The sequence below is a fragment of the Cynoglossus semilaevis genome, chromosome 15 (genome assembly GCF_000523025.1).
Source record: "Cynoglossus semilaevis isolate Cse_v1.0 chromosome 15, Cse_v1.0, whole genome shotgun sequence".
Classification (NCBI taxonomy): Eukaryota; Metazoa; Chordata; class Actinopteri; order Pleuronectiformes; family Cynoglossidae; genus Cynoglossus; species Cynoglossus semilaevis.
Genome location: NC_024321.1, coordinates 15084826 through 15111310, shown reverse-complemented (window position 1 = coordinate 15111310; position 26485 = coordinate 15084826). Strand labels below are relative to the sequence as shown.

The 26485-nt window shown below is 41.0% G+C and overlaps 2 protein-coding genes across 4 annotated transcripts in view; both read left to right on the top strand.

Moving 5' to 3' along the window:
* Positions 1-14299, top strand: part of nexmifb (neurite extension and migration factor b) — a 68085-nt gene extending 53786 nt beyond the window's left edge. For all 3 annotated transcript variants that reach the window (XM_025062865.1, XM_025062864.1, XM_008327348.2), the window contains 2 exons: positions 1164-1294; positions 6609-14299. In XM_025062865.1, the coding sequence (XP_024918633.1) occupies positions 1213-1294; positions 6609-10816 (4290 nt within the window). In that variant the 5' untranslated portion in view covers positions 1164-1212 and the 3' untranslated portion in view covers positions 10817-14299. The remainder of the gene's footprint in view (positions 1-1163; positions 1295-6608) is intronic.
* A 2531-nt stretch (positions 14300-16830) lies between these two features.
* On the top strand, positions 16831-23169 carry rlim (ring finger protein, LIM domain interacting). The gene is made up of 4 exons (XM_008327346.3): positions 16831-16987; positions 18257-18482; positions 19355-19459; positions 19540-23169. Exons 2-4 carry the CDS (start codon positions 18314-18316, stop codon positions 21204-21206), a joined length of 1941 nt encoding a protein of 646 aa, XP_008325568.1. The 5' UTR covers positions 16831-16987; positions 18257-18313; the 3' UTR covers positions 21207-23169.
* Positions 23170-26485: the final 3316 nt, after the last annotated feature.

Sequence of the window (26485 nt, the reverse complement as noted above, 5' to 3'; positions counted from 1 at the left end):
TTTTTTTTTTTTTTTTTACAACCCAATACAGGTATAAGTATTTATATTTGTGTACTCGCCAATCCTGAGTATCACAGTGAGGAAAAACACTTAGTTTTACTCCCCTATCGTCAATGGAAGGCTACGTCAGTCGAAACAGGAAACAACAAATCTTCAAACTTCACGTCATCACATGATACACATCACTAAAACTAAGGTTTAAAAATATAAAGATAAATAAGAATCAACCTTTTTGCGTAGCTAACGCAGCTAGCTGTACAGAAAGTGAGCAGAGCTTTTGAGATTGAGAACACTCCTGCTTCCCCGTCTCTTTGTTCAAATATACACCAATGAGACGCCATAGGTACCAGAATGAAGTATCGGGCCGACACAGATACCAGTATTGGTACTGGTGCGACCTTACGTTTTATCACCAACTTGACAAACCCATTCCCTTGTTTGTCGTTTCCTCGCGTCGTACCCTGTGCATCTCGACACAGAAACACACACACACACACACAATCACCTCCGCCCCCGTTTGACGATCGCCTTCTACAGTAGAACGTAATGCCAGTGTTCACAGTTTGCTGTCAGCGCCACAGTCGCGTCTCTTTAATCTCTCCTCTTTGAGCCGGGCTGCTTCTCGTGCTGCCGAGCCACAGAAGGGAGGGAGCCGACTAATTACAATAAACAAATATGCTCAGAGCCGCCTATGTAAGGTTCGCATAGGTTAACAACTCTGCTATAAATGTTAAATGAAGCTTAAAATAGGATGGTATGGCATACAGTTACCATAGCGATCTTGGCCGGGATTCTTCGTGTACTCTGGTTGACAAATTTTAAATTAATTTCCAACACGGGCCTGTGATGCAGAGAAGAAAAATGACGGATTGTTCGGGGCCACAGGGGCCCGTTTGATGTCTGTGTCGTGTTAGGAGCTTTACAACAATTACTGCAACTCTGTGTGTGTGTGTGTGTGTGTGTGTGTGTGTGTCTGATGTCGGGTACTATTGTAAAAATATCTAATAATGGTCAGAATTCAACAATTTTCTCCACGCTAAACTGTCTTTGTTTTCTGTGTCCTCCTTCCTTATTCTGTTTCTACCCCATCTCTCTCTCTCTCTCTCTCTCTCTCTCTCTGTCCCTCTCTCTCTCTCTCTGTCCCTCTCTCTCTCTGTCAACAGGTGGGACAGCCAAAAAGATGCGTAGGAGGTGCAGCGTTGAGTCGTATTGATGGACGTGTTAACAGACAGCAGTCTCACATTGATTGTGAAGACTTCAGAACCAGAAAATGCAAATATATTGGAGACCACAGGTGAAATTATTTAAATTTATTATTAAAATTTAAAAAACATTTGGAAGACATTTAAAAAAATTCCAACATACACATTCCTCAAATATATCACCGAAATATATTTTGAAACTGAAAATATATATATATACACTTTCTCCTCAGGTATGAAAGAGATGTGACTGTAATTTCAAGTTTTAGCATTTTTGACACCTTTCATATTAAAAGCTAAAAAGTTTTTTTGGGGGGGAAACAAATGGAACAACCTCATTTAAATTTCACATGTAATCTTTTGGAGGAAACAACCTCTGTGTTTTTAAATGAAAAGTGTCAGAGTACTTTGAAATGAGCTTTTTAAGCCATTGTAGTCGGCTCCTCACACTATGCTCACACGTCTCAGGAATCATAATTGTGGCGTAAAAAGGAGCCCAGAGTAAAAGCAACGCAGCTTCTAATTCTTGTACAATCAGTCAAGTTAATGAGCGTCTGCAATTAAGGTTTTTATAGACTTGAAATGACAAAATGTGCTTTTTCAAATATACATAAATATTTTTGTCATTTAGTTTAGATATATGTAGCTGCCTACATATATGGAATGATTTATTATTATTATTATTTACAACTACTTACAGTCTTAACATTATTACTAGACAAAATTGTCACTTTGTTGTTGTACATTTTTCTAAATCTGTTCACCCAACCCATACTGCCCCCTACGGTTTACTTCAGATGCCACTGATCCTTAGATGAGGTTTATCTTGGACTTACAGCTCTGGTCAGACTCAGTAGGGACTGACCAGTTCCTACTGTGAGAATCACACAGATTATCCCCAGCAGTAGTCTGCTCCTGGGGAGAGAGAGAGAGAGAGAGAGAGAGAGAGAGAATGACACAGCGAGCGAGAGCAGAGAAGAAGAAATATAGGAAAGGGTGAAAACAGCTCCATTGAGCAGGAACAGGGCAGCTCTCTGAAGAGGATGGCAATGAATCATGCTGCAGTTACTCACCACTTATTATGAACATCCTGTACTGGCTGGATTGATTCCCCCCACCACCATTCACAAAATGTCATATCGTAAAGATGGAGGAAAAAGGTAGCAAAGTGGCTTCTGTGGCTGTGGCTGTGGCCGACCAGCTGTGGATGAGTGAATGCCCCGGGTGGCTGAGCTGCAGAATGGCTAGATCGGCATTTTGCCACTCGGAGTAAGAGCAACGAGGAGCAAGAAAAGTTGGAAGGGAGAGAGACAGTAAACAGAAAAAAAGGAGTTAAAGAGGAGTGTAGACGGGCAAGGGGGGGGGGGGGGGGGGTCTCAGGTGAGTAATATATATTTCAAAAAGCCATTAAAAGGAGCAGAAAGGCCAGGTCAGCTGTTGTCATTTCCACTTAATATTATTGTGATATTTTAAATGTTTAAATCACATGGGAGTTAATGTTTGAATTAGAATCTAATATTTTCTTTTTCTTTGCTTCGTTCTTTGTAATGACCATAATGACATGGAGGAGTAAATATAGATACACAGTAGAGTATGTAATGATGTCAATGTGTAGGTGCATCTGTCACATGTGTGACTCAGCTGACAAATGGTTACGATTTCTTTAATAATTAATCATCTAATTAATCACAGGGTAGCTGTAGATTGATCATGATTAATCTACAGCCTAGTTAACCATGATTAATCGAGATAAATCACGAGGTCAAAACGTCTTCCTGCAGTGTGTGCAAATAACATGTGGACTACAGTAATAATGGGTGTGGAAACAGTGTAATTACAGTATGGGATATACCGTACAGGCTGCGTCATTCTGTCTGGCCATCAAAATTCGTTATATATTTCAACCAGAATAATTTCACTAATTAATAAAAAGTCATTATAAGTCATTAGGCGTTCATTTTGCAATCCCTAATTTTAAGCTAGCGTGGTCACCACGTCAACATTTTAGTTCCACCGTGATAAAAAGGAGGCTTTATGATGCCGAGACAAGAGAAGAAGTCGATCCAATCGGAGAACTTGTCTCAGTGCTCTGTGACCATGTCCCTCTGCGTGGATCGATTGTCCCAGCACAGCCACCTGGCACAGGGCAGCCTGGGCTTACCTCAGGTGGATGCAGTCCTGAATGTCATGGCTGGAAAACAAGAGGGGCATGTGAGCATTCACGGCGCTAACTGGTCCGGTCTGGTCTACTTTGGCTCCGCTCTGACAGTCTAGCATGGCCGGACTTGGCAGAGCTGGGGATCAGCAGATCACCACCACCTGCCAGTAGTTCGGGTCCTTCCATATGTTCAGCGGTAAATGTCCGCGCCAGCTCGCACGAGCCGTGTCGCATCCAGGCTCAGTTTCTATTCCTGGAGCACTTCTCCTGTTATAAAAGCACAACGGTGTCAAAATGATCACAATGCCCCTGAAACCTAGTGTATAAATAGCACATGAGCTTCTCTTGCTGTTAGCGAAGATGAAGTCTGGCACCAGTGAGAATTTTGGATGTTTATCTCGTTCACCTTCGCCGGCTCCGACGCAGTATTAACATCATATCGTAGCGTATCAGTTCATAGGAGGGTTCTGTTCTCCCTTTGACCTTTAATGTCAAACCCAATTTGTCAACTACATTCATTGCTCTATATATTATGGTGTGTGTGTGTACGTGTGTGTGTGTGTGTGTGTTTCCACCTGTCCGACTGACTGATCTGTGGCACATTCTGAACAGCTGAAGAGCTAATGGTCCAGCTGGAGACAGATGGCCTCTCGATAACACTATACCCTCAAGCCAATACTTGCACTCCACACACACACACACCACACATATACACACACACACACACAATACGATAGATTGTTAATCTATGATAAACCCTGAGGAAACACATTTCTCAAAATGAGTTTAATGTTTCAGAGCAATTGTGTGCAATCATCTGGTACGATTAAGTGGCAGCTTGTATTTCATGCAAGAACTAGAAGAAGGTAATTCATCCCCTTCATAATTTCTCTTATTGCTTTATGGTGGGTTTTATGAAAGATAGTAGTGACTTGTCTAGACATCGTTCTTGGTATGATTTCACTAATATGAAAGTTCAAATATCATAGCATAAAGGCCGCACTGTGGTAGAGTGGTTAGTGCTCTTGCCTTACAGCATGAAGGTTACTTTACTCTGTGTACTCATGCAGGATTAGGGTTCATTGTTCACTCCTAATTGACCGTAGGTGTGAACGTAGGTGTGAATCGTTGTCTGTTCCTACATGTAGAACCGATTGGTCATGCCGTAGGTCTCGACATTTTCTCATAGAACCTTGAGATCCGTTTGCATTCACAGCTCTTAATACCCAGCTTTTAATACCCATGTTGAATGCCATTTTAGCCCCTGCCTCTTGGTCTAGTAGCTACCCATTCATTTTGTCTAGTTCACACAAAGTGATAGTGATAGTGTGTCCCTAAAAAGGTGGTGCGAAATGTAGTGCCTAAATAACTGAGTATTTTTCAGGGCACATTTGAAAAACAGGGCTCCTTTGAGATGATAATATATTCCCCACAAGCTAATGATAGGGGCACAAAAGCTAACAGCATCCAGTGTGTTGTGTAGCCACATTTGGCACAAAAACTTGTTTGGAGTACAAAACATATAATGGTCTGACAGGCGTTAGGGACAGTTCTGACCTGTTTTTTGCTTTGCTGCAGACAAAGGAGTAGTAGATTACAGCAGCGAGCAATCTAACAAAAGCTGACAACGTCTGACAAGTTCTTAACACCAGCACATCAGAGACTACGGATGATGAAACGTGCTCTGAAAGGGTGTCCCATTTTGCAGAGGCACATTTTCACCACAACCCACAGTTATGAGTCACCGGGGGTAAAGTGTAGGGGTAAAAAATGTCAAATGGTTATTAGGCCTTAATGTACAAAAGGACGCCTGTCCCACCTCGGCACAAGGAGGAGCGCGTGTTTGCTTTGAGGTCATTCCCACTCAGGCTGATCGGAGCTGATGGCAATTGCCTCGTTGCGTTGACGATGCAGCAACTGACAGATTACTGTTTTTGTTTTAACTAAGAGAAGAAGAGAGAAGATGAATATTTCTCCCGAGGTTTTCTTCGTTAAGAATGACACTAGCAACGTTCCGTCTTTTAGTAGGCGTACCGCTTGCTCCAATGTGTCTGCAGGCCACAAATCCGGAGAGACCCGGCGCTCAGATATTTCATTACCTCGTTAGATGACTCTCATATCGTTGCCATATCCAAACATTTCCTCGCCGCTGAGGCAGCCATGCTGGATGCTGTTTGTGAAGGAGTCGTCTCCCCTGAAGCGTTTATCACTACCTCAATAATGATCACGCACGTGCATTCTAAAACGGGGAGGATGTTGCTAGTTAACCCCTGTGAACATTTTAATTGCTGTGGTGGTATGTGTGTTTTTTTTTATTTAATTTGCTTCTTTTTCTGGCAGGGTTTTAAAGAATATGTGTCAGAGGCAGCAGCTTGGAGTTGCAGCGAGAGGCAGGTGTGGATGATACTGGTTATACAGTCGGCAGCATATGGGCCTGTGTGGTCCCCTGTGCACATACCTGCCTGCTCTGCTGTTATCTAATTATGCAGAGCAAACACAGCTATCTGTCTACTGCTACAGGCCCACTTCTGAGTATTTTGATTGTTGCTCATTAGACTGATGTCTTCAACTGATTAAGACGTCGTCACAATTGACTCGTAGTTTCCTTTCAATTTAGCCATTACTGTTTATGGATGAAGATCTGAGTAATTAGCGCTTTCTTGTTCCGCAAGTGATAAGTTGTTTACAATTTTCCACATCTGCAAAGACTAATAAGACAGTTTAAAGCCATAAAAAGATACAGATTTTTTTTTAAATTTGTATCTAAGTAACCACTAGTTTGAGCAACACAACAATCCACATTAGCTTCATATAATGCAACGTCTAAATATGAAAAACTGAAATCATTTTTATGTATTTTTTGGGATTGTATTTCTGTCATTGACGACATTGGGACTTTTCTCTGCGTATGTCAGTAAATCAAAAACAAAAATATAAACATAATTTTCAGCACTCAAGTCATATTTTCATATTCAAGGTTTTTTTTTATCCGTTAACTTTATCGTGATAAAGTCCTGTCCGTGGTTTAAATGACAATGTCAGACAATAATAAGTTAGCTGTTGTTCCAAAGTTGACACTGTTACTACAGTTTACTAAATACACAATTAAATCAATTCATTCAATTGACCTCATTTGTACTTGAGCCCTACAGAAAAAGTGTAACTGCAAAAATAACACCAAAACATTAGAATTTGACATTTCTCTTGAAAGACCTGCAGGAGCTAAAATCATTTCTTCCTTTTCACAGGGGTATGTGAGCAGAGTAGTGACCTGAGTCTGTGTGGGCTCCTTGACGCTGCTCTTCCTCCATCTTCACCTCGTCCTGCTGCAGAAACTTCACAACAAGCCAGCTCGACACGACCGAGGCCCACGGCTACGTCCCCGTCCCTGCCTCTGCCAATAGGTTCCGACCCTTCTCTGTGCCTGACATCAGCTCCCTGCCATTCTTCTAATGACTCTGCCACTGTAGTCCACGAGCTTCAACACATTCCCTCACCTACATCCCTTCCTGCCCCGGCTGTAAATTCCTGGAGCTCGACAGGAGACACGCAGAAGACTTCTCTCCCTCTAGCCATCGCCCTCCCTCTCTCGGCTACGATGATGGAGCCAAGAACTGTGTCTCCGCTGACGGAGGAGTGTATGCTCCAGCCGTCCCGCACCTGCCTGGGTTGCTTCATTGAAACTCGTGATGCCACAGACTCTAATTCCATTCAGAACCCGCCCCATGACCCTAACGCCAGCACTGATTCAGAGACTGGCCTGAACGTAAGGATAGCAGATGTGAGCCGAGAGGACTTCTCTGACATTAACAGCATCAACATTCAGTGCCTGAGCCATGCAGGGGAGACGGTGAGTACCTACGGAGAACCGCTCCTCTCTGACCAGCTGCTTAACTTCCCTCTGCCCAAAGCTCCAGATGAGGGCAAAAGAGGGGATGGAAACAAAACCTCGGAGGATTGCGATGATCCAGAGGATGATGCAACAACGAAGAACTTGTATGAGGGACTGCTGCTAGACAAGGTGGGCGGAGAGGAGGTTCTGTTGGCAAACGCTGGCCAGGACTGGGGCTACTTTGAGTCCTTTATCAGTGAAAGCAAAATGGAACTGCTTGACCTGTGTTCAAAAAATGAACTGTCAGTCAACCTGTTCTCCGAGGAGGACGTTGACAATCTTTTTGATGATGAAGACGACGACTCCACATTAAGCAGCGACGTCTGTTCTCTGAAGATTCGTTATGAGTCTTTCCAGGACAACATGAGGGAGAAAACAAATGTGCTTCAAGAGGAGACACAGTTCAATTTCTTCCCCAGTGTCCTGGCAAATTGTGCCAAGAAGGAGGAAGGAGTAGGAGTCCTAAGAAGGAACACTGAGGAACTGCAGCCCAAAACTGATGAGCTCATCCTGGAGACGGGGCATGAAGAAAAGGCTGGGGACTGCAGTGAAAGGAGCCCCGCTGACGGCTCCCAATGCTCACCCATGTCTACTCCTAAAGTCAATTACCTATTGGATTTCAATTCTACAGAGGAGTCAGGTGAATTTAGTGATGATAGCTCCTGCACTGGTTCCTCCTCTGACACCCTGCAGGAAGGCAGATTTAAAAAGGGACACTCAAAAAGATTTCTCAGCCCTTCCAACCCACTCAACTATGGTTTGCGCTCCAAGAGAAAGGTTCGATACAATGATGATTACTTGTACGATGTTGACTCACTTGAAAGTGAGAAGAATGCGGAGAAAAAAGAGAAAGCTCCTGCTGGTCAGAAAGAAGAGGAGGATGTAGACTGGTGCCCCAAAAAGCGTCGGAAATCCTGCCGCAAAGAGCCCCCTGTGGTCATCAAGTACATCATCATCAACCGGTTTAAAGGAGAGAGGCTGATGTCAGTGAAACTTGGCAAGGTAGATCCTGTGGATGCTACTGTGAGTTTAGATACAGAGACAGTAAGCAAATATGAGACATTGGCTCCTCTGAAGAATTTTTGGCAGCAGAAGCAAAAAGAGAGACAGGAAAAACTCAAGCTGACTGCCAGAGATAAACAACGCAGTTTTCATTTAAACGGACGCCACCATCGCCCGTTCAACTCTAGTCATCCAAAAAGAAAATACAAGATTGCAAACAGGCTTAAGGTTCAGAGGATTCAAGCTGTGGAACAGTTAGCAACAGCACAGAGCTCATTTCTTTCTGATCAGGGCCTGGGTGGTGTCGCTAAAAACGATGCCACCCCCATGATAGGGGGGGTAATAGTAGCCCCAGCACTCTCAGTCTCATTAGATACAAACTCAATGCTGCACATGGTCACAGCCAAGAGCCGCTCCCAAGAGAGGGAGGAGAGGGAGGGGAGGATATTGGGAGGAAATAAACCGATCAGGATAAGGAAATTTAAAAGTGAAGCCAGGTTGAGAAGCAAGAAAATGAAAGACATAAATGGAGAAGAGAAAAATGGTCTGACAAATGAAAGTGATGCCTGTATTGTAGCAGTGCAGGTTGAAGGTCCAACTGCAGGGTTAGAAGAGGCAGGCAGTAACTCCACAACAGTCAAGCAGCATTTCTCTGATAGCACCACAGCCGTGCGCACATCTGAGGAGAAATTCCCCTTTGTTTCGTCCAACTGCTCGCCTGGCAAAGCTCGTTCGTCAGAGGAAGTGGAGGCGGGTGTCCCTGTCATCCCGGGGGGCTACCTGCAAACCCTCTTAGATGCAACCGACTCCTCTGGTGGAGCAGCTATCCCGTATTTCCCCCAGCAGCCTTCTAGGCAGCAGTATCCTCTAGGGCTATCCCTGGAGGAGAAACAGTTTTCTTCTCTGCAGCTCGCCCAGAGCTGCGTCCTCTCCCCACCCTCTGAGTCTGAACTCCAGCAGTCTCCCCAGAACTGCCCCAGCTTCCCCCAGATGTGGCACCCACAGCTCTGTGCAAGTCACAGCCAGAGCTTTGGGCCAGAGACCCCTGAGACTCCAATCTTACCCAACAACTTCCCAGGCACCGTACCCCTGAACGACAACCTGCCAGTGTCTAACTACAGCCAGCTGAGCCCTGCGGGCGACAGGCTACTTTATGAGAAGAGCTACCTGAATGAGGCAGGGCTGCAGCCTGGGGCGGATCTGCAAGTGTGCCAGGCTGCCTGTGTGGACGGCCAGGTGCAATACCAGCGAGGGTCCCTCTGCACAGACAATGGCAGGCTCATCAGCTATGACTCAGTGGGCTCTCTGTCAGCGTCCTCCAGCAATTACAGCTCCCTTAGCCTTAAGTCCTGTGAGCGAGAGGGTGAGGAGGAAGGCCGAGACAGTTTCTTGGCTCATTGCAGTCCAAAGGTGGTGATTCAGCAGAGTGTGGATGCCCTCACTCCACTCAGAGAGTCCTCAGACCTGCTGGACATCTCCAACTTCACCCCTGACAAGTTTAGGCACTCGTCACTGTCGGAGCTGTCCCCACCCGAGACCCCTAACCTGTCCCCACAGGTGGTGGGACGGGAGATTAAGATGGCAGGGAATGTAGGAGAATTCCAGGATGTGAATGATATAACTTTAGACTGCAATAGGGACGCCAAGTGGAACTGTGACGTTATGCAGCAACAAGAGCACACAGGCAACACATTCACAGGTGAAGACAGTCAGTTCCCACTGCACAACTTTAACAATCGTTTAGACAAGAAGGAGCTGGGAGTTACAGAGTTTGACGAACAGACTGGTGAGGTGTTGGCGGCTGGAAAAGGCATCAAATCAAAGCGAAAAGTCAATTGCAAACAAAATGCTGCTGCACAGAGCCCAAAGAAAGTCCGGGCTCCCCGAGCTCCCAAGTCGGAAAAGGTCAAGACCCCGAAACAGAACTCTCGTTCCACGAAAAAGATTAAGGCTATGTTAGAGGGTAAGGCAGCAAAGAATCAGGCCGGTGCTAACGGCACAGGCCTGGCTGACGGTGGCAGCACTGGGGACTGGTCTGCCACTGGCTGGTCAGAGAGCAACAACCTGGTGGGGGACGACCAGAGAGAATTCGAGGAGCCCTCCAATATTCTGTCCAACATTGTGTCTGGCATGGCTGAAGTCCAAAGGTTCATGATGGCCTCCATTGAGCCACTGTGGAATCCCATGTCGGAGGCCTGCATGCCCTCAGAGGCTAATAGCCTCAATCTAAAGACTCTCAAAATCTTGGCAGGCACCGAGGCTGACCTAAAGAAAAAAGGAGCCATGCTATCAGGGGCAGGGAGAGGCCGGAAGGCTGGAGGGAAAGGAGGGAAAAACCAGGCCAAATTCAACCCATCGCATCCCCTATTCCCGCAACTTGCACTGGGCTGCAACATGTTTGATAAACCCAACTTTATAAACCCCGGGCCTGCGCACAAAAAGCTCTACCGTCACAAGACCAGTGCAAAGTTCCCTCGGATTGAGACACTGAAGGGGAAGCGAGGTGAGAGAGACCAAAATAAGGACATAGCACTGATGACCTCTTTTGAGAAACTGAGGTAATATTTTGTTATCAGCTGCTGTTGCAACCCTTCTCACCCCCCCCACTAACTGCTCAGCCCCCCCACCCCCAAAGCATACCTACACTGACGCTATGCCAGAGCTGCATGAATACTACGCCCCTCCTCCCCCCGACTACTCCCTGTTCCTTTTAACCCCCTGAAGAGGAAATTAATATCTGCATGAAAAACTTCTTGTACTTTGCAAACTACCTATTGAGTGATTGTGTCAAGCTTGATTGAGATTTGAAATGACCATGGCTGCATTTTTCTTGCTTTTATTGTTTCTGCTTTGTTTGTTCTTCTTATAGTCGTTTTTCTGTTGTTGTTTTTTTTTTTGTTGGTTTTGTTTGAATTTTGTCTGAAAAGAAAAAAAAAGAGAACAAGCCTTGAAAACAGTTCTGTCGCCTTTTTGAGGAATTTTGTTTTTGTATTTTCCCAGCAGAACTAGCACCCTCTGAATTATGTATTTACTCCCCCCTTTTCCCTAAAGATGTAGCTATATACACAAATGCATTGAGTGACACCTGCGCACCCCCTCCTCATCTGTTTTTGTATGCAGAATATGGATGTCCTGTTGTTGCTGTACTTCATACACTGCCTGGCTCATTTTGAGAGGGAAGCCTTCAGTTAATGAGCTCTGTTGAAGCCCAAGACATCTTGAAAACACAAGATGGGACCATTTTGTATTGACCACATATCAGACAATGTCCTTTTTCCCCCTTTCGGAGTTGGAATGATTTACTTTTGTCGAGCATTTCTTCTTTCTTTTTCTTTTTTCTGGTGGAGGTGAGAAGAACTGGTTACCCTAAATTTACATTTTTACGCCTTGCAAATTCATAAAAGCTCCACCCTCAGAGTATTTTTGTCAATGTTGTTGTACAGGGACATGCAATATTTGCTAAAAAAAAAAAGAAAAAAAGGAAAAATGAAGATGATTATAATCTTAAAATCAATGTGCCAAAAGTAACAATGCTGTGTAAATGACCTCTTATATATGTGTGAATATTGGCTGTTCCTCTTTTCTATCCATTGGAATATTGGCTGCTCGGACCGGAGACTCCACACAGAGACTCGCCACTACAGGAATTGTTTATTTGGGACTTTTCTCTCTCCTCCGATTAAAGGCACCGACAGCTGGCAGTGGTACACCACCACTCACTAAACCAAATCAGAAAGACTTTGAAGTCTCCTCGTTTCCCCCACTTTGTTTGCCAAATTCAATTTACCTCAACATCACCTGGCACTGAGAAGCAACAAAAAAAGAGGAAGAAGGGAGAAGTGCTTGTAAGGCTACAGTAGAGGGAGAAGAAGGGAGGGAAAAAAAAGAGAGAGAGAGAGATGTTCTAAAGAGCTTTCTCTGGACCAAGGAGAGTGTAGTGCAGATGTTCGTGGGTAAGCGATGATTATTTGTCATTTATCGGAGGCTGTGCCTCTCTGAATAACTGTTTTGTACTGGAAACTCAAGGTGGTTCATTACTCATTTAGACTCTGATGCACGCCTCAGTCGTGAATGGATATTACATTTCTGCAGTTAGATTAAATGTGAATGTGAAAGCAGTTTTCGGTACAAATGGAAGCAGTAATCTTGTAAATGAAGGAAAGCATGTCTTTGCATTAGCTCAGCGTACATCTATCCTACCTGGAATTTTAACAGTAATGTTTTGACATCACATCTCATTCGTATCCCAACACTGCCATACTAATACGTCCCTCCGCCGCTGCGTTCCATCTGTGATTAGTTTGTGTCATTTTTCATACAATGTCAATTTTTTTTACAGTGCTTTCCTGTCAAATCATTCCATCTGCGTTTAACCAGACAGTATTTAACTGGCCAGTGTTTGTTTTTGTTTTTTTTGCAGACAATATTGTCAAAATTAAGGGCATGAGGGTATTGTTTTTAATATTAAAACAACATCATGACAATATATATTCATTCTATGTCCTGGCCATTAATATTAATAGTACTATGGGCTCATTCATTGTCTCACTGCTCTTTAATAAACCCATTTGAAATGGGCCTTACAATCATATTCAATCTCCAAGTGAAAAAAAGAAAGAAAATATATTAGTAGTCTACAATAAAACATTATCGTATAAATAAAAATGATAATAATGATAGTAATACTCATTATTAATTATTTATATATGTTTTATTATGACCATGTAGTGAGCACATTGCAGGAGAAATTCAGGGCCTCCCCCAGCAGTAACAAGTAAATACTCAGATGGTAGACCAATATTTTTTCTCTTGAAGGTAACAAATAGTACTTGTCAGACACGACAGGATACTGCATGGAGATACTGTATGTAAAGGCATAGCTTCATTTTGAAACGGGCCACGTCCCATTAAACATAGTTAATTCCGACATGCGAGTAATAGCAATTGATTGCCTGCATAGGGTATTGTTCATAATCAATCTTTCTCTGTGTCTTCTTTCTCTCCACTCTCCCATGATTCTTTGTTTGTTTTTGATTTTTTTTCTGTCTCCAGTGTATCAGGGTTAGGACCTAGACAAGCTGCTGATGGGAAGCTCCACATGGGCCACAAGCCCATTTAGTCTGCCTTCTCTCATTTCTGCCTATTGTCAAATTGAATGTACTTCTTTAAGTTGGTGTATTTTTTTTTCTTCCTTTTCTTTATCAAAATGTGCCACTGTTGAGCTGCCTCATGTTAATGGTGCTAAGAAAGCCGACAATTCGTTATCTTTGATTTCGTTCTTATCTTTTCTTTGAAGGTGTTTTTTTTTCATTTTTTCCTTCTTTTTGTTTGTTTTCCCAGAATTAACAAAAAAGAAATGCAAAATAGATTAGGTACCTAACCCTCTTTATGAATGTATATTATGACGTTACGTTTGATGTATTCACTTCATGATTCTTTGACAATGATTGGATTTACTTTTGCTCTTTTCATTAAAAGATTACCGAGCTTTATATATACTGTCTAGAGTTGTTACCAGAAGGAATCTTAATGAACTCTTGACACTACAAAATCTTGTATATTTTTTGTGTGCCAATTTGTAACATATTTTGTAAGTGTATATTTTTCTTAGAAAGTGCTGTGAAGTATTTGTGTGTGTGTGAGTAACCTTTTATGCGCCTCCGTGGGCAGTGGAAAGGATATACAATGACAAGTTTCTGGTTTTAAAAACCAAAATATGAAAGTATCAACAGAAAACTAGAAATATTTACATTTTGTTGGGAGTTTTGTAATAAGACCATGATCTTGTTGTGGGAGTGTTGTGTTACTGTGCAAAACACAAATAAGCAAAGAAAAACAAATGAAAACTTGGAAAAAAAATATAATTTGTGAACATTTTGCTGTTTTATAGATTTTCATGTAAATTATTTGAGTATTATTTTGGTTTTTGTTTTGTTGTAACTGTTGCAAAGGTTTTAAATATTTGTGATCAAGCCTGTATGGTGATAATGTAATATTGGTAACTTGCTGAGTTTTGTAATAATGTTTATGGAGTAAATATACAAATTAAAATAAGATTTTGAATGCTGCTTTCTGAAGAGCGTTGGGTTGTGTTTTTTAACCTTTTGTAGTAAATACAGGATGAAACAGGGAAGTTAGAAATGTATTAAAAAAATACCCAAAGGCTGCCAGCTTATCTTTTGTGACTCTAAATAAGTAGCAAACAAATTGACTGCTTTCGGACAATACCAACTAGTCCATAACAAATCTTTTTTATCTTTAATCTTAGTTATTTCCAATGTCCTACCACATGGAAAAGGGGAATCTTAATAGCTTTTAGCAACGATACAGGGCCAGAAGAATAATGAAAAATCAGTACATTAAAAAAATAAATAAAAGTAAGATAAAAAATAAATAAAAAAACAAGTTAAATAAATGACACAACGTCACAGTAGTTTGATCAAGGCATTAGCTAAGTAATGTTAGCCACAAACTAGCTAACATCTAGTAAATCTAAAACAGATGTTGGCAAAATGTATTGAAAAGATCTTTTTTTTATTAGTAGAAATTGTATTTTATGCCTTATTTGTTTGCAGAAACCCAATGAAAATATTATGCTTTTTTGAGTGTACACTCACCATATTTAAAAATAAGATGGAAAACATGCTAGTTTCTGAAAATGTTGAACACAGCTGATATAAAGTATTTTTCATTTTGCATCATTGTGTACAAAATTGAATTCTTCCTAAAATTATAATGACGAAAAAGACAAAAACAATACATGATTAACATTCCCACCAAGTAAACAGAGATCGTTGTGTATTGGTGAACCTCCCACCATCCTCCACTTCCACAACAGTAATCATAATATGAGCAAATATGATCTGATGCTCACTGGCTGCTGTGTGTGTATAAATGCACACAGATACAACCTTAACAAGTCTAATTAGTGTGTCCACGTTTAAGACTAGTAGACGAAAGACATTTTAGTTTCTGCTTCAGTCCAGCTTTGGCTCATGTTATTTTAATGTCATATCTAATTAGCTCTCAGAGCCAGGCATTGCTGGAGTGACTGCTCATCCATAACTCTGGGCTTGGCTGCAGCAGCCCACACTGAAACGCACTCCAGAATGCTTAATTGGAGCTGCAGATACTGTCTCAGACCATAAACACAACCTGTGATGTATGCCTCCAAAATTGTCAGGTGGTATTAGCTTTGTTTTTGTTCTTTAGTCACCCATAACTGATAAAGGAGCAAGCCAACCATAAGAAGAAACGCCAAATGCGGTGGATGAGCACCTGTGGTTTTATTTGTTCTCAGTTGTTTTATTGGTGCATCGTCGTGTCGCGTACAGTCGAGGGTGAGGTTTTTATAGAAGTTTTTTATTGTTAGTTTCCGCCATGATTTTCTATAATATTGTTAGTTTACACTGTGTATTTCTGGCAAATTTCTGTTGGTCTCAGATTTGTTTCCAGAGCCTTTGACTTATTAGTTTATTAATTGACATATTTGATTGTGATTTTTTTTAATGAAAACACAAAATTGTGGGTGATGAATAATATAATATTATGTAGATTATATGTAAATATACTACTCCTATAGTCTAATCATCTGTATCTATATTCTGTTAGTCATTCTTCAATACTTTTTATGTATATTTAGTACTTCTATATGGCTATTGAGAGACTTGTTTTATCATTCCAAGCATGTACTGGCCAACAAATGCTCACCCCAATTAAATATTAATGCAGCAATAACAAAATGGGATACTCTCAAATTTTAATAAAACATTTTGTGACTAATTTTGGGCCATTTTTCATGGGTTTCTATAGACCCAGGAGGCTGGAATATGCAGCCCACAGATAAAGATTTAGGGTATGTTAGTCATTTAAGGATACAGACGTTGACAAATGATGGACGTCCGTGATGCCGTCAGCATATCTGTAAAGACAGGCGTACCTTTACATTTGCCACCACGGTGTGGCGCTATGGCTTAGCCACGACATGTCCAAAGCAAATATCCTGTTTTTCTCGAGCTTCTCTCAGCACAAGTGCGGAATTTTTCTGCCCTGAGCTGTGTCTGTCAGGATTAATTACCTTCTGCTACACCGCAAACGGCAGCTTGTATCAGTAAATATCGAATTATTATTATTATTATTATTATTATTGTTGTTGTTGTTGTTGTTGTTGTTGTCGTCGTCGTTGTTATCATTATTATATCAAAAAGCACCTTATTGAGAGTGTACTAATATGTTTGAATAAGCCAGGAAGACAATTCCGTTGCATTTACAATTACAATTGTACCATATTCATCTCTTTGGTTTGTCAGTGACTAGAGTCCACGTGTTTTAGAATCCACATGGATATATCCTGTATATCCTCTTTGCTGTTTTTACAAGGACGTGAGCAGTGTTAGGAATGCGATTTTTAATGTGTTTATTTTTCATATTTAATTTTTTTTCTTATCATTTTCTAGAAAAAACAAACAAACAAAAAAATGTATATGAGCTTGATATGAGCTTGGTTGTATATGATCATTGCCAACGCCTGCTTGTTTTTGCCTGACAGACCAAATTCGGGGAATTGTGTGTGGACCCGGTCAGTTTCCGGAATATCACAGTAACCCCTTCTTAAAAGAAAGAAAATGGAATCCTGAGATCGCACTTAGCTTAACAATCAAACGATTTTAGAGTGTATTTAAACAATTACTGAGCTAAACGATACCATTAATTGCTAGTGACACCATTGAAAAGGTAACGTCCGAGTGATTTGTTGACAGATATGTTGTCTCTTTATTCGTCGGCATTTGCTACAAGCAGCTAGTTTAGCTGTTCTGCTGAGGTTCTTGGTGGTTGTAACGTCATTCACTGACGTACTCTGTTAGCTTGCGGTAAAGCGTATAGTAAGTCGTATATAATAATGTCAGTCTATCGATTTATATGTGGTTTTCATGAACACCTGTTACTGTTGGCCTTTGATAAACATTCTTCTCACTCTAACATATGAGTGCTCATAAACAGAATAATGTCTGCAGTGGAGCTAGCTGCTAGCCTGCAATTGAAGTCAATGTATTTAGCCTATCGGCTAGCGGAGATGCTAATTGACATATAACAGTGACGTATACATGTTTATAATGGAACTTTTATCATATCCCGTACACATCAGGCTGCGGTCTTCGATTGTGTTTCGAACTACCACAAACACGCCGTTACATTGTTGTTGGTTATTGTTAAAAAGCGGCTTGACGGGTTAGCATTTATGAACAATGCTAATAGCTAGCTAAACTAAGTGTAGCTGGATGATGCCATTTTGTATGTAGCCTACTTTGGCCATATTTTTGCCTATGAGGTTAAAATTCATAATGCTACTACAGACTGAAATTTGTTGTAGATACAGACCAGTAGTATTTTATTTAATATCATTTAATGTGAACAGTGGCTAATTTAGCGTAAACAACAGCTTGTCTGTTCACTTTGTTGGCAGTGACGTGAAACCAGTTTCCCTTGACAACCGGGCTGATGTTTCTGCCTTACACTTGAAAGTATTGTTTTGTTTTGCTGGTTTGAAAACTTGGTCACAATTGACTGCTAAACACGTATGTCTGTTAACATTATTTACAGAACCTGCATAGGTCTACAGTACACAAAACGTTTTGCCTCCTTTGTTTGCCAAGTTAAGCTTTATATAGCAAACAAGTTCAACACTTTATTTCTGTACTTAGGTTTTTACTCCTAGTGTCACCTTCCACATTTTTAACTTGGGTTTTTGACACACCAAATGTTTTGGTACATCTTTTTTAATGCATTTATTATTATTGCCACAATAATTTAAAAGTGTTAGCTCTTTATATAAGTGTAGGTGTTCAGGATATTGTTCCATAAAGTACAATAATGTATGTTTTCCAAAAAGAACTTTTGATTTAAACATTTCTTGCTTTGTATAAAAGCACCAAAAATGTTATGTTCCTAGGGATCTAATAGTTGTTGTTTTTTCAACTCCTTTTAACCTTTTTCTTGCTATAGATCTTGGGTTTTGCTGAGGTTTGAAGAGTGTCCCCAGTCCCCTCCCCTTCTATATCAATGGACGGGTCTGACAGTATGGAGCAGAGTGGCAGTGAACAACCGGAGTCTCAGCGGCGAAGGCAGCGAGACCGCCTAGATAGGGAGGAAGCCTTTTACCAGTTTGTCAACAATCTCAGTGATGAAGACTACCGTCTCATGAGGGACAACAATCTCTTGGGGACCCCAGGTAATAAACGTTTAACTGGGACTTTTTTTTATAAAGGGGAAATCACAATGTTTTAAAAGTCTAAACAATTTTACTGTAACACTGTTTTGGACCATACAAAGGCTCATTCACTTTTAAAACTCTCAGAATTTACAATTTTCTTTTCATTTCTGGCCACTGTGTTGATTAAAACCTAAATCTAATAATATTTCCACTCACTGTAACCTCCACATTAAAAACTCTTGTGATTATATCTTTTTGTTTTCTTATTACAGGCAAACAACCAAAACCACAATTTTTTCTCGAAACCTAATTTGCATAGGATAAATCATAATCTTAATCATAATTGTTGGCGCCAGTGTCCCAGACCTGAAAAATTGTTTTCTGGTATGTTTTTGCAAACTTAAAATATTTAGATTATTAATATCTGTGTTTTGTGAAGTACTTGTTTAAAAACACTTCCTTTCATTATCTCAACAAATTTCCTTAATGTTCAGTAAAATAAAACATTATTTTCATATACATTACCAACCTATGGACTACTGAAAAAGGTCAATCCGTTTCTGTCCCAGGACTGTGGGAAAGTAAGTTTGGAACGACCTTTAGTGGAGCACCCTGCAAGGAGAGGGCATTGACTGGAGAATGGCATGCCCTGGTAAGTCTGGTGGTTTTCAATATTGTCCTGTTGATGTGCTTGAACACAACATAACAGGTCTATGGGTCAGCTGATTTTCTTTTAACGTTTTGGACATATGTACCTCCAATATAGTATTTTTGTTTCCAGTCTTGAAAAGAGAAACACATTTTTTTATTATCAAGGAAGGAATGTATGAAATTCCAAATGTTAGTTTCTTGTCTCCTTATTAGAATCTCTGGTTTTTTGTTTCTTTCAGGAGAGGTAACGGCAGATGAGTTGTTCAGTAGACTTCAGCAAATCAAAGATGGCCCAGAGCAGCAGAATATCACTCCTAGTACTGAGAATGGAGAAGAGCCAGTTGGTAAGTGTGCTTACAAATGTCTTTATTTTGTCTCTCTGTCATTTCACATTTTGTGATATAAACAGTTATTTTCTTTTAAGTTTCAGTGCAACCAGAAAACTCGGAAGAACCTCCCAGTGGTGATAGTCTCCTAGACTGGCTGAACACAGTGAGGCGCACAGGCAACACAACAAGAACTGGACATCGTGGAAACCAGTCATGGCGAGCAGTGAGCCAGACAAACCCGAACAGTGGTGATTTTCGCTTCAGCCTTGAAATCAGTGTGAACCGTAATGGGACAGAACAGCAGGCAGCTGCTGAAGGGTCACAGGAGTCTCCAGATGCCCCAGAAGTTGCTGCAGACCCTGAAGTACAGGCTCCTGTGGAAACAGAGGTGGTGGAAGAACCAGTGGTGGAGGAGTTGGCTGTCATAGTGGAAACGGAGCCTGAACTAGAAGAAGTTGTTTCTCAGGAGATTTTAGAAGAATCTCCTAGATCTCCTGCTGTAGTGGCAGTAGAACCACCCATCTCGCCTTCTCCACGCAGAGGACAACGAAGACCCAGAAGTCGTAGTCCAGAACCTCGCAGGACTCGAGCACGTACAGCCAGGAGCCGCTCCCCTCTCAGCTTGGATCAACTGGATGGACTTTCCAGTTCCCGCCAGACTCACAATCCACCAGGTTTGAACTCTGCCACCAGTTCTCCTCCTGTACCTCAAGTAGAGGGCAGTTCAAGGACTCGACAGCATGTTCTTTCCAGACAAAGTACGTCTGACGCTGATGTTCAGCCCCCGAGAACAGTTTCGGAACCGGTTCCTGAGGTGCAAAACACTGAATCTCAAGAAAGCGAAGCTGGTAATGAAGACGATGGTGCTGGAGGACGTCGTCCTCCAACTATTATGTTTGACCTCCAGGTGCGCCGTGTGCATCCAGGTGAATATTGGCAAAGAGACAGCATAGCCAGTCGCACCCGTTCACGCTCCCAAAATTCAAACAACACCTTTCTTTATGAGAGTGAGCGAGGTGGACTTCGTAGAACATTTTCGCGCTCTGAGCGTGCGGGTGTGAGGACCTATGTCAGCACTATTCGTATCCCTATCCGAAGAATCTCAGATGCAGGCTTAGGAGAGGCAACCTCAATTGCTCTCCAGTCTATGATTAGACAGATTATGACTGGGTTTGGTGAACTTGGCTACCTCATGGACACGCACTCGGATTCTACAGATTCAAACCGTGCAACTAACACACCTGCCGATCTGGGAGAGGCACTTAACAGCCCAGATGTAGTTACCAGTGCTGCTGCTCCTGCTGCTGCTCCTGTTGCAGAGGTTGATGAATTACCTGCAGCTGCTGCAGAAGGAGCAAGGACAGTTGAGACTGATTCGGTTGAGGGCCTGGCCACTGGTCAACCTGCCTCTGGGGGCAGGGCTCGACCTCGACCACCCATCACCCTTGAAGAGCCCAGCTCATTGCCCTTCCTGCGCCTTGCCCACTTTTTCCTCTTAAATGATGATGATGAGGACCAGCCCCAGGGGCTCACTAAAGAGCAGATTGATAACCTCTCCATGCGCAACTTTGGGGAGAATGATGCATTAAAAACTTGCAGCGTCTGCATAACAGAGTATGCAGAAGGTAACAAGCTACGTAAGCTACCTTGCTCTCACGAGTACCACGTGCATTGCATCGATCGCTGGCTGTCTGAGAACTCTACATGCCCGATCTGCCGCAGGGCTGTCTTGGTGTCAGCCAATCGTGAAAGTGTGGTGTAGCTATATACAGACTGCAGAACCCTTTGTCTCTCTTTAAATAATCCTGTATCCCCAGATGCTTTCGAGAAAAACGTGTCAGCTCAGCTGAAATGCATTTCTTTCATCCCACGAGTGTCACATTATAGTTACAGAAGTGAGAAGTTCCACACAATAAAATCTGGATGTGTCCCTTGATTTCAACATGTAGCTCTATTGTCAGAGGTCTCTGTTCATATTAACAAGTAAGAGGGATCAAACATAGTGGGTGGGAGTATGTGTTTGAGTAACGCTATCCTCTACATGTTTTCAGAATATTACTGCAAGTTAACCCCATTAAAAACACTTTTTTATTTAATAGTATAAAACTAGACATTTACATATCTGTTTTACTTTCTGTTGTGGTCCATACTAACTGATTGCAGAACCCTTGTGCATCAGCTCTGTTTGATTATGTTTTTTATATAACAGTAGTACTTGTAGACCTCTTACAGCAGAGATGCACCTTGAAATCAACCCCACAGCTCCTTTTATTGCTGTCCAAAGTTAGACAAAAGCATTGCATGCTGTTTGTATAAACCTGTAAACACCAGGCAGTTTTTTGCACTGAGCCAAATCATGTACACAACAAAAATTGTGCCCACCTGCCGGTAGTTCAGGCACTTCAAATTTGTATTAGCTCCTTAACGGGGCCTTTCTATACATATATCACAATATGGGTATTGGTACAATATGTTAGTTCAACATTTCAAAGTATTGGCTGTAAATAAGCTTGTAAAGATATAAACAAATAATACTTTGTATAATTGAATTGGCTTTGAATTGTAAACAATCCGGATAGCGTTGCCCTTAGTTACTTTTAAAAATAGGCTATTTCTGTGTACACATCAGAGTTATTTAGCAATTGTTATGTCTAAAGGTTGATAGAAACTAATTGGTTTACCATTAAAAATGTGACTTGTACTCCCTTATTTATCATCTGAAAAAAAACAACACGTAAATAATAACTTTATTTGGCATTTTTCACATGAATTGTCACTGTGTGCTTAGTTCTTTAAACAAAATGATGCCATATGATTACAAAAAAGAGAGACACGCTCGACTTTGTTACTTTTGGAGTAACACACAAGTATCATCAAAACAATTGAGATGTATTTGTATCAAATTTGTAATTTATGTCGATCTTGTTTTTAGCTTGATGGAGAGGCTGGCATGCAAATGATCCCCATCTCAAAGTGATCCTAACAGGCATGACATTTTAAGAACTGAAATGTGTTGGTTTTGCTTTTATTTGCACACCTTTTTTGAAATCATTTTATGCAGGCATCCATGAAGGCTACTACAGAAAAGTCCATATGATGATTACAAATCTAAATAGCTTTGCTGGGATGTGATGACATGTAGACATGCCCTGTCACCAGTTCTCAGTGAATGCAGATGATAATGATTTATTCAACAGTACATTTAAACTGACATGACTTCCTTTGTTTGGAGAAAAAAAGTCCTTAGTTTTTCTGTTGGACAGTACGCTTGGCTAACGCAGTGTGCAATACATGCATAATGAAAATAGTAGGTGAACAACCATGGTATAAATGTGTGCTATTCTTGAAGCAAGTGTAAACAACTCAAAATAGGACTAATTATATTTTAAAACGTGTTGAAGTTTCATGTTGTTTTATGAAGACATTCTGTTGGTTTTGTTTTTTTTTTTATAGCTCTGTTGCTGAACAGAAACACTGGCAGAAGGAAGAGAAGTGCAGCATCATTATGCCGCCCCGTCATGTTTCTCGTTTCACTGTTTGATGTTTATACCACAATAAATGCAAGAAGTTGTCATTGTTGAAAGCTATAAATATGTAAAATACATGTACGTTCCTTCACAGGCCTCGCTTTAGACCTGGTCATGTTCTGTGACACACCCAGTCAAGTATGTTTACCTGGGTGTCAGACACAGCTAACTGTTGAATTAAAACATATAATACTGCAATATTCTGCCATTTATTTTGTACTCTACTCTTTTAGTTACTAACATTAAGGACCCCTCGCAAGAATGGAGGCACTCTTCTGATTGCTAAGGGCAAAGGGAAGAATTAAGTCTTATCAAAGTCAAAGTATTTTAATCACTTGATTGTCTTTATTTAAAATGTCATGTCTTTGTCCACAGCCTGTGATGCCAGTTTTGTCAATTCCAACTCCAGTTTGGCAGACATAAACAGAAAAAGCAGCGAAGGACCCGTGGGTGAATGTCACATCACATGTAGTGACACATTATGGACAGATTGTTCAAGTGTCAGCTGTACAACTAAGAAGTGAGCACTTAAACACTTGAAAAATATTAAAGTGTCAGCTGTACAACTAAGAAGTGAACACTTGAAAAGTATTGTGTTGTTTTTGTAATGTATTATGCTGATGCTTGTGGATACTATCACCTGTTTAAAAATCATGACTAGTTAGGTCAATGTCATTCAGTGAGCCGGTCAATGTCATTCAGTGAGCCACTCAATAGTCTGCGGTGTCGGCTGTCAAAACACTTTTTCAGTCAAAGACAGATCTAGACTCTGGGCAGGGCAATCGAGGGCACACTCTGTCTGCAGAGCCTGAGGAATTTTAATCAGTGCAGAATGAAGTTTGTCATTGCTCTGTTTAAAAGGATCTCTTGACTGGAGTGTGTGCTTTAAACACCAATATATGCTCATGACATCAATGGCACCTTCACTTGTTATTTTAAAAATGTGTATATATATATATTTAACATTTATAACTGTACTGGATTTTTTGTTAACGCCTGTTTTTTTTTACACAACATCAAAACCCAGTTCCTTTTAAAATGCTAAATATCTGTCTGACTTTTTGCATCTGGTAGTACTGTTTGAAGTATATTGCAAGCAGGTGCTAAGGTTTACCAAAAACATTTAAACAAAAAGTCAGCGAAAACACCATAAATATTTTTTGTGCTCTGCCTGTTTTTTATTTTATTTTGTTTGCCCCGTTTTGCCTCTTTTCAACTAAACTCCTATTAACAGGTATTAATTAAGATATATGATGTCAGTGATGTCATTTTTATGCATACCTAAAATGCAACATCGCTGTGTTTCTGTTGCAATAAGAAGAGCCTCAGTCTATGGCAACAGAATGGGAACATTTTCAGAAGTCTGTGTTTAAACCTCAGCTATCTTTGTCATTCAATCACTATCACCAAGCAAGACGGAACAACAAAGCTGAACAACAGTGACATTCCCATGTGGGAAGACAGTGCATCTTTAAAACTCAGGCAGCGGTTGGATTTTCTTTTCATGTCTACCTATAGTTGGATCCTTTTCTTTTTAACATCACATGCAAAATTTTCTTGGATGAGGAAGCTCCTCACAGTTTTTGAGAATATTGTCAAAAAGGTTGTTTTTTTCCTCTCTGCATGAAAGGGCAGATTGTAGAAACACATTTGAAAAGGGTACGAGGCAGAAGCCCAGGCCTCCACATGCAGTAATATAATTTAATTAACACCTCTGTGGCAATTTCAAACACCTGACCTTGAGAGCGTCTTGAAAGAGGCTCAGCAGCAGGAAAAAGAACGACTCATCTGTAAGATGTTGTCGGGCTGTGAACGCTTTGACTTCAAAGTATAAAAAGGTAAGACAGTTCTGAGAAATTGGTGCAGTTTCTAAAGGTCCAAAGATTCACTGTCCAACTTGTCTCTGTTATGTGTCTGTCTTTGCCCAACCCTCCTTAAATAGCCACAGGTGCAAGAAGACAAATGAGTAGAACACAGGAACTACTGCTTGAACAACAGACCTTTGGGCTGGGAGGCACCAGTACTAACCACATGGACACCATGCAGCTCAACTGCAAAGTATGGTGCAGTTTAATTAATTTACGTTAAGCATTTGCATTGCACTGAAGTACTTTAAAATATTTTGTTAGAGTTTTTGGTTGAAAAAGACATTCTAGTACAGTGACTGGTTTTACTGAATTGGAGTTAATGGGAAATAGTTTCAAAATAATTTTTACAATTATTCACGTTTCTTGACTAGAGTATGTTCAGGGTAAAATAACACGAATTGTTGTATTACACAGTTCACAGCTGAAAACCCCAAACCCGGAAGAGTAGGCCTCAAACCACGGTGATGATGGCGCTCAGGACGGTGGTCAACCGTCTGTCTCTGGTACAGAGAAGTTGTCTACAGGTATGTCTCACCTGCTCATTTAAAAATCATTATCTCTGTCCCTCTTGTAATTTCTTAGGACATAATTAAGAAACGGAAAGTGGCGAAACAGCGTAAAAAAGCGTCTTCAGTTTAATTTATATTTGTCTTTAAAACGTTCAGAAATAACTAGTGTTGCCAGGTCTCGCGATAGTCACAAGCAACGAGTTCCACAAAAGAAACCGCAAAGAAGCGACACAGCTTCTACCACTCATGCAACGTTATAACAAAAGATAGAGGGGCCAATTTAGTTTCATATTAATACAAAAAAATGCATAATTAATTAATGGTTTATTTATTATAATATCTTATGTTTTCCTGCCATGAGAGGGCAATATATTGGTTTCAATGACCAAGAAGGCTAATCAACCGACAGAGAACTACTAGCCAATCAGAGCACGTCCTGCTGCTTTTGACGGGAGCTGCGACAGGACAAACTAGATCTTTTATTTACAGACATTCCAAATTCCGAAACGAGCAACAGTACGTTGAAAAACAGTCTCCTAAATATTCTATTTTCAAAGCGATTTCAGAGACAACCCCATAGAAGCCAATAAAAACTGACACTGGCGTGTAGCTCAAGGATAAAAAAATAAATAAATAATAAAAAATCTCATCTCATTTATTCCACGATGCCTGAACTTGGCCATCTTTACCACACAGCGGCGCTAGTGATGCGGAATATAATATAAAATCTCCACCCTCAAAAGCGTCCTTGGCTAAATTATGACTTCGTCATAAGTCGTACACAAAGCAATGTCATGCATAGCGGATAAATATTATTTTATACTCCACTAAGAAAAGTAAACAAATATTTAAAACCTTTATCTACTCGGATAAAATTTAATTTTAGTTCAAAGAACCATTTGGGATTGTGCCATGCCTAGAGGAGGAGACAACCCCCCGGCCCCCTCTATTTTGGAACCATTTGATTCCTGCATTGTCTGAAACATGACTTTAGTTCTTGTTGATGATTTAATAGAACAATTGTCAAGAGTTTCCAAATATTAAGCATTGTAACAGCACCGTACATGAACAGCGGCTCCCAATTGTTGTCTGTGCTCTCTCTCTCTCTCTCTCTCTCTCTATCTTTCTGTATGTCGC

What these genes read in the sequence shown, in the direction of transcription:
- rlim (XM_008327346.3), top strand. Translation starts at nt 18,314, where the DNA reads ATGGACGGGTCTGACAGTATGGAGCAGAGTGGCAGTGAACAACCGGAG. An exon ending in CAATCTCTTGGGGACCCCAG is followed by an intron (nt 18,483 to 19,354) that starts GTAATAAACGTT and finishes TGTTTCTTTCAG; the next exon opens with GAGAGGTAACGGCAGATGAG. An exon ending in GAATGGAGAAGAGCCAGTTG is followed by an intron (nt 19,460 to 19,539) that starts GTAAGTGTGCTT and finishes TTTTCTTTTAAG; the next exon opens with TTTCAGTGCAACCAGAAAAC.